The sequence below is a fragment of the Dreissena polymorpha genome, chromosome 6 (genome assembly GCF_020536995.1).
Source record: "Dreissena polymorpha isolate Duluth1 chromosome 6, UMN_Dpol_1.0, whole genome shotgun sequence".
NCBI classification, from domain to species: Eukaryota; Metazoa; Mollusca; class Bivalvia; order Myida; family Dreissenidae; genus Dreissena; species Dreissena polymorpha.
In genome coordinates, this window is record NC_068360.1 from 60,026,776 (window position 1) to 60,041,112 (window position 14,337).

Genomic DNA, 14,337 nt, shown 5'->3' on the forward strand with positions numbered 1-14,337 from the left:
AATACCAGGATAAGCTCCCCCTTCGTAAATTCGATGAGTCTTGAAAGACAGGCAGACCATGAATTTAAACAAATTACTTTGTTACTCAAAACAATGTGATTAAGAATACATTTTTTGTAAAATGATGTTATCTTTAATTTCAAGAGCAATTGCCCCCAAGGAGCCTGAGCCTGGACACTCGCAGAACAATGAAGAAGACTGGGAACAAGACGACAGTGAAAATGATATTAAGCTTTTAAATAGATACGATACAGATAGTGATTTTATTAGTGACTTTAATAATGAGGAAGTGCATGTTAACAAACTTTGTTACTTTACCTTGTTACTCAAAATAAAATGATAAAGCAATATTTACGTTTTTTTAATTACAGTCAATCTTGTATTAAGAGACCACTCAAGGGAGTATTCAAAAGTGGTCTCTTAATAAAATGGTCTTTAAATAAAAAAGGTCATTCTGGAAGAATGCTTACCCTCAATTTTAATCTATATGAAGGATAATCTCTTTTGTCAACAATGATTTTAACTTTTATAATAAAATGAATATAAACACAATACATAAACAATATTTAACTTAAAATTTGTTTTATTTTTTCACTTGTTGTAAATTATCATTTATTATTAATGAATTGTGTGTACATATTTATTTGCAAAAACACCATAGACAAGGAAATATTTTTCGCATTTTTTTCACCCGACACATTATTTTCCACGTCTTCAAGCACCTCAGCTTTACGCTTAAGAATGTTCTGAATTTGAGTTTTACAGACTCCAATCTCATCTGCGATTTAACGTGCACTTTTACTCTTTGACAATTCCAAAACCCGAATTTTCTCGTTCAACGCTAACACTCTTTGTTTTGACATTTTAATTTCTGCATGTACGCTTAAGGAAATCTGACTCGATTTTGATTCATAATGAGCTGAAAAAATGAAAACACGTCAATTGAAAACAAACAAACAGACCTGATTGGAAAATTTATTAAGTAAATAACAATGTGATTGGCTAACAAATATCTACTACATGTAATTAGCATAATTACAAATTGGTAATGTACGGATAATCGACGGATGTTGCTGATTAATAGTTTATTTTCCGCATTTCTCAGGAAATGTTTGTCGCGTACAGTGCATTGTTTCTGCACCTGTTATCTATACTCGAGAAAAATCGGCGTTGTCTCTTAACGTTCTACATAGTAAATTATTTAAGCTGTAGACTGTGCGCAATAAGTTCCTCTATTATTCAACTCAATAAATTGATACCCAGTCTACAACAATACCGGTCAGAACCGGTCAACGAGACAAAGCATAATGGTTGGTGTGAAAACAAAGCAGAGGTGTAACAGTACATCTTATCGGCTTAGATAAACAATTAACACGGATATGTCCCTGAAAGATCAATAGATTAACCACTTTTACCTCCTAGTGGTCGCTTAATTCAAGATTCGGACATCAAAATACACAAAAATCAGCGGTCGCTGGTCGCGTAAGACAAAAGTCTCTTAATACAATATCATTATATAGCGAAAAAGCTCCGTGGGATTTCAAAATGGTCGCATAAGACAAAGATCGCTTAATACAAGTGGTCGCATCGACAAGATAGACTGTATTTACATTTTTCTCAGTTTTGTTTGAAATTTCACGTATGATATTTGGTCTGACAGAATAACCTAAGGTCTGACAGAAAATTCTGACCAGTCAGACCAAATGTCTGACTGAAGGCTGTTGAGTTTCAGGAAGTCTGGATACACATGCATGCCAAATATCAAGTTGCTATCTTCAATATTGAACAAGAGATTGCCAAGCAATATTGTCCTCTACTGGTGAAACTCCACCATTGTCAGATTTTTTTTTATGTTTGTTGCCATAGCAACCAGAATTCTTGACGTAGGAACAAAATGAAATGATGTGCCTCATCTCCATATTGCCATCTATCTATGTTTCAAGTTTCATAAAAAAATATGAAGAACTTTTCAAGTTATCGCAGGATCCAGAAAAGAATGACAGACAGACTGACTGACAGACTGACTGACAGACAGACGGAGTGCAAACCATAAGTCCCCTCCGGTTTCACCGGTAGGGGACAATAATTATCTCCCTTTACAGCTTATAAATTTCCTTGGATTTGTATTTTTGACCTTTAGACCTTGAAGGATGATCTTACCTTGACCTTTTACCACAATGTGTTTGTTAGAAACACAATGCCGCCTACTGCGCCGCTTCGATTTATTTAAAAAAAAATAATTGGCAGGTCAGATAATTATGTCCATTTAAAGCTTATTACTTCCCTTGGATTTGTTTTTTCGATCCAGACCTTGTAGGATGATGTCCACCTTGAAATTTTACCACTCAAAATGTGCAGCTTCATGAGATACACATGCATGCCAAATATCAAGTTGCTATCTTCAATATTTAAAAAGTTATGGCCAATGTTTAAGTATTTTTTCAGACGGACGGACAGTTATACTGCTTTATGCCACCCTACCGGGGGCATAACAATCTGAGTAAGTTTTAAATAAACAGACCCAAAATGGGAAATTTATCGCATAAACAAGTAGAAACGTAAAATTTAAACTTTAAATGGCTCCTTTTCAACAATAAGTTGGACAAATTTTCTTTACTCTCAATGGGGTTCTGGCCCTTGATGATATAAAACATCTGTTGAAGTTTCAAAAGGATAGAACTTTATATGTAAACAAACAAGAAATGTGTTTGTCGGAAACACTACGTTCCCTTCTGCGCCGCTTTGATTTTTTAAAAACTTTTGACCTTGAAGGATTACCTTGACCTTTCACCACTCAAAATGTGCAGCTCCAAGAGATACACATGCATGCCAAATATGAAGTTGCTATCTTTAATATTGCAAAAGTTATGGCAAAATGTTAAAGATTTTCATTTTTTTCTCAAATTCAAGGGGAGATAATTCTGGACTAATAACTCCGATATTGCTCATTTTTAATAGGGTTTGACTCATCATTCAGATAAAGACACTGTGCAAGTTGGGAAATGATTGGATGAAAAATGTAAACTTAATTGCAAAACAAGCCTTATTTCACAATTTTCTCAAATTCAAGGGGAGATAATTCTGGACTTTTTACTCTGATGTAACCCATTTTCAATAGGGTTCGAGTCGTTATTAATATAAAGGCACTGAACAAGTTTGAAAAGAATCGGATGAAAACTGTGGACTTTATCGCGTAAACAAGAAAAAGTCTAACACACAAACGGACGGACGGAAAACGGAAACCACGCCATGACATAAGCTCTTCAGGACTTCGGCCAGTAGAGCTAAATAACTACAAACTTCCCAAATGCTTTCAAAAAAATTACAAATTGAAGGTTTCTAAAAAAATATTATTTTTTATTTACAAATAAATAAAATGCAACATTTAGCTATTTTCTATGGCATGAACCTAAGTAAATATAATATTGAAAACTCGACAGCACTTAGTTATCAATGTTTATGTATTTGGGAGCAAATATTCAAATACACAAATTTCCCAATATGAAGACTTCACAACATGAATTTTCCAACTTCAGGGGTTTTTTGCGCACAATTTTTGTTGACCTAGTGTTAGACCCAGGTTCAAACTTGCACTATATACTGTGAAGACAAACATTCTGCCAAAGTTTCATCAAGGTTTAGTCTAAAATGTTGCTTCCAGCGTGGAGACAGTGTTTCTCTTACATCTGACCTTGTGACCTAGTTTTTGGTGGCATATTCATGTTTGAGGAAGACGTTTCAAATCCTCAAGGAGACTGGGGGGTAAAACTCACAGTCTCCATATCAGAGGACAGACACAGGTCGCGGTGGTGTAGTTGATATGGCGTATGCCTAGCGACCGGGAGGTCACGGGTTTGATCCCCACTGTGGGAGCGTTTTATCCATCTTCCTCAAAGACACCAAATACTGGTTGTTAGTCCCAGGAAAGGGACTCGAGAGTGTTTAATAAGTCTAAGGCTTTCAATGCAATCAAGCTAAAACAAATAGGTTTAAACTAGAGAACAGACACATACCCAGTAAACCACATGGACTATCAACTATTATGAATATTCATACACATTGTATAAAATGAGCCTTGCTCTGTGAAAAAAGGGTTTAATGCATGTACCTAAAGAGTCGTCGCAGATTAGCCTGTGCAAAATTAGGGATGACACTGTCCGCCTAAAGAGTCGTCGCAGATTAGCCTGTGCAAAATTAGGGACGACATTGTCTGCCTAAAGAGTCGTCGCAGATTAGCCTGTGCAAAATTAGGGACGACATTGTCTGCCTAAAGAGTCGTCGCAGATTAGCCTGTGCAAAATTAGGGACAACAATGTCCGCCTAAAGAACCGTCGCAGATTAGCCTGTGCAAAATTAGGGACGACATTGTCCGCCTAAAGAGTCGTCCCAGATTAGCCTGTGCAAAATTAGGGACAACACTGTCCGCCTAAACTGGATTTTTGCCAAGAAGATACTTTCCTTAAATAAAAAAATACGATTAAAGCAGAAAAATGTCGTCCCTGATTAGCCTGAGCAAACTGGGCTGACACTTTACTCACATGCATTAAGCCCCCATTTCCCAGATTGCGACTCAAATACTAATTTCCAGACATTAAATGCTATACACATACATGCCATACCTCCTGGTCTCGCAGACATTGTCCCGTTTTCTGGAGGCCTGTCTCGACGTCCAGCTGAAATGAAAAATGTGCTCTTCCATCAAAAAATCAATATCACAGTGAAGTCTGAAAAGCTTATATCTCATCACTCATGTATCCTGATAACAAAAATACTTATAACATGTACATACCTGTTGTGGTGCAGTAATATTACGCTATTAAATAAAGAGCTGCGCCATGAGCGCATGATACGCCCGTCGTTCGCCAATGAAGTAGTAAGGTAATAAATAACCCTTTGAATCATTTTTTTACTTCAGTTTATTTGTATTTGAATACATGGTTTATTTTATAAGTACATGAGCATGGAGCGATGTCTCCTTGACATTCAACAAAGTCCCATAACTGTGGAACAACAATTCAGAATTCCGTCAAAAACGAAAGGGGATCAGGGTTTATCAATATTAAGATTGTGTTGAAATTTGAAAAAAATCCATCGAAGGATATTTGAGCTACGGTAGGACATTCAATGAAATAACGAAATTTTGACGAACAAAGTCCCATAACTCTGGAACGACAATTCAGAATTCCGTCAAAAACGAAAGGGGATCAGGGTTTATCAATATTAAGATTGTGTTGAAATTTGAAAAAAATCCATCGAAGGATATTTGAGCTACAGTAGGACATTCAATGAAATCACGAAATTTTGACGAACAAAGTCCCATAACTCTGGAACAACAATTCAGAATTCCGTCAAAAACGAAAGGGGATCAGGGTTTATCAATATTAAGATTGTGTTGAAATTTGAAAAAAATCCATCGAAGGATATTTGAGCTACAGTAGGACATTCAATGAAATCACGAAATTTTGACGAACAAAGTCCCATAACTCTGGAACGACAATTCAGAATTCCGTCAAAAACGAAAGGGGATCAGGGTTTATCAATATTAAGATTGTGTTAAAATTTGAAGAAAATCTGTCAAAGGATATTTGACGTAGCGTACGACATTAACAGACGGACAGACGGACGCGGGGTATACCATAATACGTCCCGTCATAGACGGGCGTATAAAAATGTATTGACCATGCTTTTGTTTATAATACCACCTGAGGTTAAGATACACTCATATCATCTGTTAAAACAATAATTGTGTATGTCAGTTAAAAAAAGTAATTTAAATCACGGAGCGTATGTCATCTCGAGTCCGTGTTTAAATGAAGGCAACTGGAAGATTACTAACATAGAAATTTATTTAAAATTGTGTGTGATTTTCAGAAAATAGTTTGTTCATGCTGCATTCAACCGAAATTTTAATTTACGTGAGGGTTCTTGTAAATGAATGTGAATATTGTAAAATGCTCACACATCACATTATGAAATATATATGTTCATTTGTAATTTGCAAGTATCAATTGAAAAACAAATGGAGGCATTTCCCAAAATGAATGTTATGACCTAAAATGTTTACTTATGAAAGATGGCAAAATCAGTGTGATTTGATTGCTTGCATATTCAGCAGCTGATTAATGACTTCAGAGTTCCCAGTCATTGTTTTTTAGGGCTAATTTGGGACCGATTTAGTTAAAACCTATTTATTTTAGCTCAACTTCATAGAAAGCCTAAGGCTTATTTGAGACGCTCTTGAGTCCGTTTCCTGGGACTAGAACCAGTACTTTGTGTCTATGGGGGAAATTCAAAGAACGCTCCCACAGTGGGGATCGAACCCGTGACCTCCCAATCACATGGCGGACACCATATCCACTACACCACTGCGACCTATTGGTGCCGATTGTGACCCCATTACCCTCCTAAAAACAGGTATCTTAATAACCTTAAATAACATTAAAAGTCCCCTTAAAGCGGGTATATACGATTTTTATATGTGCTGAATTGTAAAATATTGATACAAATATGTTATAATAACACACACTATGCAAGAAAAATGATACATTTAAGACGAATTTCATAAAATACAGCAAATACAAATTAGCGCCCCGAGCCGATTGTGACGAAGATAATTCGTAATTATTTTCCTACAATAACCGATGCATTCGTCTTTTTTGTAAGTGTTCATGTGTCGTATGAATCGATATCGCTGCAGAAATTTCAAATGAACCGTTAAACTAAATTTAGATTCACATCGTACATGCATGATATACATGCTGGCGAATTCGGCTGTACAGCCTTTTTCGATTTCAGAATTAAATATCTGGCTTATTTAGCATTTTTCGACACATGTTCTTCTTAACTTTTATTTTAGTTTATATTGAAATATATGTATAATAAGTTTTTTACACATTTTATATTTATTACTAAATATTTGACAAGATCGTATATACCCGCTTTAAAATATTTTTTTTAATTCTTAAATGTGGGAAAAAAAGTACACAAAGTTTTCTGTTAGAGACATTTTTGTAAACAATCTATGTCTTTGTCATCAAACAAAGTTTGAACATGTCTTATAAAGCATTTGCAGAAAATAATTTGATTAGTTTTTAATAACAAAGTGAAATAAAAATGTAATAATGCTTATTGAGAAAAAAAACATGTTTCCCTATTTTCCCCAAAGTTGCAAAAGCAGCTGCCAGTTCAGTCAAGAGTCCCCTGTTAAAGAATAACAATTAAACATTCAATGATGCATTAGATTACTAATTGAAGCGACTTTTGCCAATGGGATTGAAAAAGTCATTACTGAAAATACATAATGACAAACCATCTCCTTGGTCAACGATTTGAAAAAACAATCAAACAATTTCTTCTTTGTGTTTAAACTTTTAAAGCAGCTGTTTTACACAATAATGTACATGAACAAAATATTGAACTAATTTTCATATTGATAACTTGGCACAAATCATTCGGCCAGTAAGTCAACGCTCTCAAACAATAACTGTATTATTCAAACATCCCCAAGTGAATGAACTATCGTTTGAAGAAGGGATTTGTAACCAAACTTAGGTAGTGGACTATCTCCTTTTTTATCAAAAAGTACAGACTCAATTAACCTCATTCAAGATTCATGACTTGATTTCATGAATAGGCTTACATAACTTGGCTGATATTGTGACATTTATCATGTTAACATTTTGGCTCTAACTAACTACCAATATTTTCTGATATACGTTTCTGAATACAAATGTTGTGTGTTATACTCAAATTATCAAATTTACTAATTTAATTTTATGTGCAAACATTGTCAATTCAATTACAAATAGTAAAGAATATTAAAGATGGAATTTTGTTTTTATAGAACAAATATATTAAAAACTCTGAAAAAATAAAATCTCTTAGTTATCTTAAGATCAAACTTGCTCACTTGTGTCCAAAATCTAAGTCACTTTGTCAAATCTTAGAAACCAAACAACCATTGTAGATGCCGCATGTATCACGCAATCTAGAAAAAACTTTGTGATAATGTTTATCTCTACATTATCTAGGCCAAATTTAAATGTGTTTATGTGTGTCCAAAAACTAGGCCACTCAGTAGGATCTAATAAAAACATTGTTACCACTCTAGATGGCACACCGAAGATTAAACATTGATGAAACTTGGTCAGAATCTTCATCTAAACAATATCTAGCCCTTTGAGCGCTGGAACCGGATTTTGAAGGCCTTTGCAAACAGTTTGGATCCAGATGAGAAGAACGTGGCGTCTCATCAGGATCCAAACTGTTTGCTATTCTGACAGTATTCTTTGAAAAAAATCAAAGAAAATGCTAATTTTAGAAATTCAGCAGACGACTTTTTAGCAAACGACAAATTTCCCAGCATGCAAAGGGCTAGGCCAAGTTTGAATCTGGGTCAACTGGGGTAAAAAACTAGGTCACCAGGTCAAGACAATTGCAGTACCTTGTCATAAGGTGAGTACCTCAGGGCCATCATGTCCCTTCTCTTTATAAAAGATGATAGTATTCCCTTAACAGTAGACACTAGTCCAGAGTTCTTCACTTTTTTTAGTAGGATTGTCAATGATGGATTTAATTCAATCATGAAACTTACTGGCCCTTCTGAGAAAGAGTTGGTCCTTCTAAAATTGAAGCAAAATTACATCATGACATGAACTAAGTCACATACATGTAAATGAAGTTGTGTTGTGGCCCAAGACGGAAAATGTGTTTGCCCTTTAACATTGCTTATATACGTAAGTGCATGCCAAGTGTTGTCATTCTTCCTCCTCTTACACTCTTAATTTAGTTATATATCTAGGTCTGAAATCAAACAAAGTTGCGTCATTATTTAGTCATTTTCATGTTATGTCTTTAAATATGTGACTTTCATGTTTAAGTATGGAAACAGCTTACAAAAATGCTTAATGTTCTCATTAGGTTAATGGGACAGGTTCAAAGAATATCAAATGATTTTTGTCACAAATTCAACAATTAAAGGAACACTGTATAACAGGGAGCGACATTACACTTATCATTATGGCGCAGACTCAATCTGAAAATAAAGTTTTGTTTATAAATTATGACTAATAATCATTTGAAATTTATACAGTTATAAATCAAAATACAAAACACACTTGAACAATTTGCAATGTTGATGTTGTTTTTGTCAATTGTTGTAACGACATGTGGATCAGTTAAAGTATAAGATGCAAATGTACATACAACAGTCAAGATAGCAGAATGTTTTAGGCGAAAGCAATTGCTCAAATGAAAACAAACTTTTAACTTTCTTTCTTTCTTAAATAACATTCTTAAGATCTTCATATAATGGAACCATAATTAAAGTTCTAATGTTTAAGTTTAGCAATTTAATGCATTTACTGACACTAACAAATGACCCCAATCTGTGAACAATTCCATTTGAACAACATGTATTGTAGTTTATCTGGTATTTCGATATTAAGTTCTCATGTTATAAGGGTACGTGCTCTGCCTCACTTAAACGCATACGGAAAAATACAGACGATTTCTGATTTTATTAATGTAATGTTGTAATATAATTTATAATGCCAACTAATTAGTCTCTCAGATTTTAAACATCATGTTTTATTGTCGATTGTACAGGCTTGCATTCTTTTAAAACTTTAAATACAATTATCTCGGGGAAAAACCTCAACATTTGCAAGTTAGTTGCAATAATCCAACTTCCAGCTATATAGACAATTGACCCTCCCAACGCTGATATTTGCAACTGGTAACAAGATTTTTCATGGAAACTGTGCCGCCTGGAATCCAAGCAGCACTTTAATAGGTAAAATGAGAATTTTGAACATTAAATATTTTCTGGCATAAATAAACACAAACAGATTATAAATTTATCCTAAATCAAATGCTCAAAACAACTTGCTTGATGCGGTGTGCTCTCCAAATAATGATATTGATCCAAGTTTTAATCAAGTCAATGCTTCACAAAAATGTGTAAGTTTTTGCAATGGAAAACACCAAGTATTCCAAATTTGAACATATGCTTAAAAATACATCGACTGCAGGGTGTTTTTTGCCCGATTTTATAGCCGAAATTTGGCTATGTTCCCAATCCCAAAAAAGTATACTTTTTCCCAAAATGTGGAAAAAAATTCCCAATTTCCAAAAAAAAAAAAAAAAAATATTTTTTTTTTTTAGAAAGAGGTATCTAAAGCGTATTTTATCTCAATTTTAATTCTATTACATCTTACAAAGTATTATATGATTTTGTTCTTTTAATTTGAATGATTATAAAGAGTTATATCAAATTTAGTTTACCTAATCGGTGGACGTTTCGTTTGGAATAAAAAGGCTAATGAATTTATTTTCCCAATTTCATGAAAATGCCGATAAAATTCCCAATTCCAAAGCCATGGGCTATCTTCCCAAAAAGTGGAAAAAAAAACCTGGACTGAATCTCCAGAATCCTCCAAAAGATAGATCTTGTGTATAATCAACCAATCGTTCTAGATTGACTATCTCCGGATCTACGTTAGATTTATTGAATTGTCAATTCAAAACTTTGGTTTTCGATTTGATATTGGTTTTTATCAACTTGTTGTTTTCAGCATTTATCCACAAAACACGCAAATTGATGTTGATTATAACAGGTTTTTTGTTTGTTACAAAAAGTAACAATGTTATAGGACGGTTGATTGAATTCGAGTTTATAGACAAAATTGAAACTTATTTTTTTGACCTGGAATTTGGTTTTATCAGGAAGAACTCTGAACTGTACCAAGTATTACATTCAACTTGGAGTTCAGCCTTGGTACTTCAACCTCCACTGATACCACTGCAGCGGACACAACAGGGGCTGAGCCGGACGACAACTATGACAACACCGAGAACACCAACACTGAGAATGAGCCTGACAACGCCCCCGCTTACTTCGACCTCAGTCAAGATGGACCAACCCATGTGCAGGTCATTGTAGAAAACCCACTACCCGATGCACCTCTGACAGACACTATCATAGAAGACGGAGAGATTAGGTATGAGGTCGTGGAAGAGGGCACTGAGCGTAGAAAGAAGAAGTTGGTATCTTCTGATGGTTACACATACGTTCAGAAGCAGAAACCTACTGCCAGAAGCGTTCAATGGAGGTGTTCTGTTCGGCGCCAGAACTTGAGATGTTATGCCAGTGTTAATCAGCAGGGCGATATCTTCACTGCAGGAACCGTGAAGCACTGCCATCTGGCAGATGGACTCGCGAACAAGAGGGTGACACTGAATAGAGATGTAAGTTTTATTGTATCTCAAATGTTATCTTTTGTGCAAACTGGAATTAACACTTATATCTTACATGAGATAATATAACACCAACTGGAATTAACACTTATATCTTACATGAGATAATATAACACCAACTGAGTACCTACATTTGCAGTTTGCATGGCCTTAAGTTGTGTTTGATTTGCAGATACGTAGAGAAGCTGTCCGAGATGTACACCAGCCCGCCGGTACAATAGTGGAAGGTTTGATGCACAACATTTTCCAACAGGGTGATTTCAATCTCCCTAAACCCTCAACTCTGGCGCGTAAGGTCAACAGAGCCAGAGCACAACATAGACCAAAGGAACCAGACTCCTTGGATTTTGAGGTAGGTGAAATGAATATTAGAATGAATGAACGAAGCAAAATCAGCATAAACATTTGTTACACTTCTCACTTAAGGATCATAATACTGGTGACTGAATGGGTTATAATGATCGGAGTCTATAAATCTTAAAATAATAACATTAATAACATAAAAGAATATATATAGGTCATAGAGATCCTTACTGAGGCGCCAGTAGTTGAAGGTTTCGTGATGGACTTCGAAGCTGGTAAGTTTAAAAAGAAAATGTCATGACATACTGACTGAAATATGCAAGACTAGTGTAGTGAACTATATTAAGCTGAGTGCACTATCAAATGACTTACACATTATTAATGATCTCTTTTAAGATTATAGTATACTATAATTTTATAACAATTTTTACAGAAGTCAATCATCTATAACCAATTTTGTTATATAATGTATTTTCAGGACTGTGGCAAGCTCTGCGCACAGTATTTCCCGGCATGGACTTGAAGGGGTGTGCTTTTCACTGGGCACAAGCCGTATTAAGGAAAGTAAAAGACGTGGGTCTTCAGACGACGTACGAGCGACCAGAGGGTGTGCACGATCTAATCAGAAAGCTGTTGGCGCTTCCCTTCCTACCAGGACCACATAAACCCAGGGCCTTCGACTGCCTTCGTGACAAGGCAGAGGGGAATACAGCTCAAATGAGGTCACTCTTTGAGTACGTCGAGAATCAGTGGATAGAGAGTACTCTTTGGTCGGAATCAGAGTGGTCAGTCTACAAACAGACCGTCAGGACTAACAATGACACCGAAGGTAAGTTGATTATCATTTTACACATTGCAACATAATGTTTGTAGTAAATTAGGAACTTTTTAGATTTCCGCTTATGTTTTTTTTGTTGTAGTCTGTGTTAGATGTGTTTATTTACTGTACAATTTCATGAGTGATAGCTATTATATTTAGAACATTACATTATTTTTTTTAGGGTGGCACCACAGGCTCAACCGCAAGGCTGGACGATCCAACCTCCAGCTCTACGTGCTGCTACCTTTGCTGCTGAGGGAAGGGAAGCTGGTGGACCTCCACTATCAAATGGTTTCAGAGGGTGCGCTCAGCAGACACAGACTGGCTGTGTATGTTGACATGGATGCCCGCATTGCTGAGTACTGGGAAAAGTATGACAACAGGGACATCTCATGTGAAGAGTTCCTGATTTACTCACAGAAGGTTTAAACAGTGTTTCAGTGGAAACAGTAGTGTACTGTTAGTGTGTTTTTTGTAAGTTTATCTGTTGTGTTTGTTTCATGTAAATACTCTTGTATTATGTGTTTTGCTTGTCTGTTGTGATTGTTTCATGTAAATACTCTTGTTATATGTGTTGTGTTTGTCTCATGTAAATATTCTTGGTATATGTATAAAAGGTATGTTATTGAAAAACATGCAAGTTAATCTGTTGTGTTTGTTTCATGTAAGTACCCTTGTATTATTTGTTGTGCTTGTCTGTTGTGATTGTTTCATGTAAATACTCTTGTTATATGTGTTGTGTTTGTCTTATGTAAATATTATTGGTAGATGTATAAAAGATATGTTATTGAAAATCATGTTTGTGAAATTTATATAGACATTTGCAATTAAAGCCATAATTAATATTTATGAACTTGTTTGTTTTATCTTCTGAGATGTTAATAGACCTTTTGAATTGCCCACCCCAACATAATTATAATATTTGTCAATGAGTGTAACTGAAGTCTTTGTTGATCTGTTTTGACACTTTGATTAATCTGTTTTGACACTTTGATAAAGCCTCATCATTGGTGTGAATTCTTGATTGTAATACCCATAAATGGCACGCTCTTACCAGATTAAATTTCCTTTCTGTAATTAAGGTTTTTCTGAATTAAACCATTGTATTTTATTAAATTAATTATCCTTTCATCATGAATAAATTAATTATTGTGAAAATGTAAAATTCGAAGAATTGAATGAAATTATTTAATCAACTTCAATATTTAACAAAGTTCTATTAATAAAATAATAACCTAATAATATTATTTAAAACAAATGCACGAATATTATACAAAATACTTTATTTATTTCTATTTTATGTGCTGTAACACAGTTTAAAGATAAATAAATTGGCTGAATTGCATTTGACAAAAATCACAATGTCATCTTTCATTTACATACTACAGTGTATTATTATTACGTCAAAATTGTGCTGCCAAGTCAAAATTATAACACCAAAACATCTGCTCACAACTTATGTTCAAATATAACAAATGAAAATGACATTAAAATCTCATAAAAATATGGGGGTGAATTGTCTTGGGGGTGAGTTGTCTTTGGGGGTGAGTTGTCCAAGGAAATCAAATTCTGGGGGTGAGTTGTCCAGGGGGTGAATTGTCTTGGGGGTGAATTGTCTGACACCCTGAACAATACACCTAAAAGCTCAACCTCAGTCTCAGAGCATTCAACTTGAATTTCAAGAACTAATTTGCAAGTGCTGTTTTTGTGTACTATAAATCTCGCAAAACATAACAGACGCTAATGATTCCGTAGTTGACGTAACAATTCTCAGTGAAAAATCAATTTTATAAATGAACCAATACTTACCAGAAGGTCATACTTGTATATTCCATCCCCCATAACGGCCTTCGAAATTTCGCGCCATCTGTCACGCAGTTTGTGTATTCTAAGTAACTTCCCTTGATTGCTGTATATTACCGCTTGGCGTTGATATTTCAATATCATCCAATCAAATT

At 34.9% G+C, this 14,337-nt stretch overlaps 1 protein-coding gene across 2 annotated transcripts in view; it reads right to left on the bottom strand.

Moving 5' to 3' along the window:
* The window catches only part of LOC127834457 (uncharacterized), a 43,479-nt gene extending 29,223 nt beyond the window's left edge, over nt 1–14,256 (bottom strand). The window contains exons 1-2 of one of the 2 annotated variants that reach the window (XM_052360309.1): nt 14,189–14,256; nt 4,620–4,673 (exon numbers count right to left, since the gene is read on the bottom strand). In XM_052360309.1, coding sequence (XP_052216269.1) covers nt 4,620–4,673; nt 14,189–14,221 — 87 coding nt within the window. In that variant the 5' untranslated portion in view covers nt 14,222–14,256. Of the gene's footprint in view, nt 1–4,610; nt 4,674–14,188 lie in introns of both variants that reach the window. The other variant, XM_052360308.1, reaches the window with a different exon arrangement.
* Between the last annotated feature and the right edge of the window lie 81 nt (nt 14,257–14,337).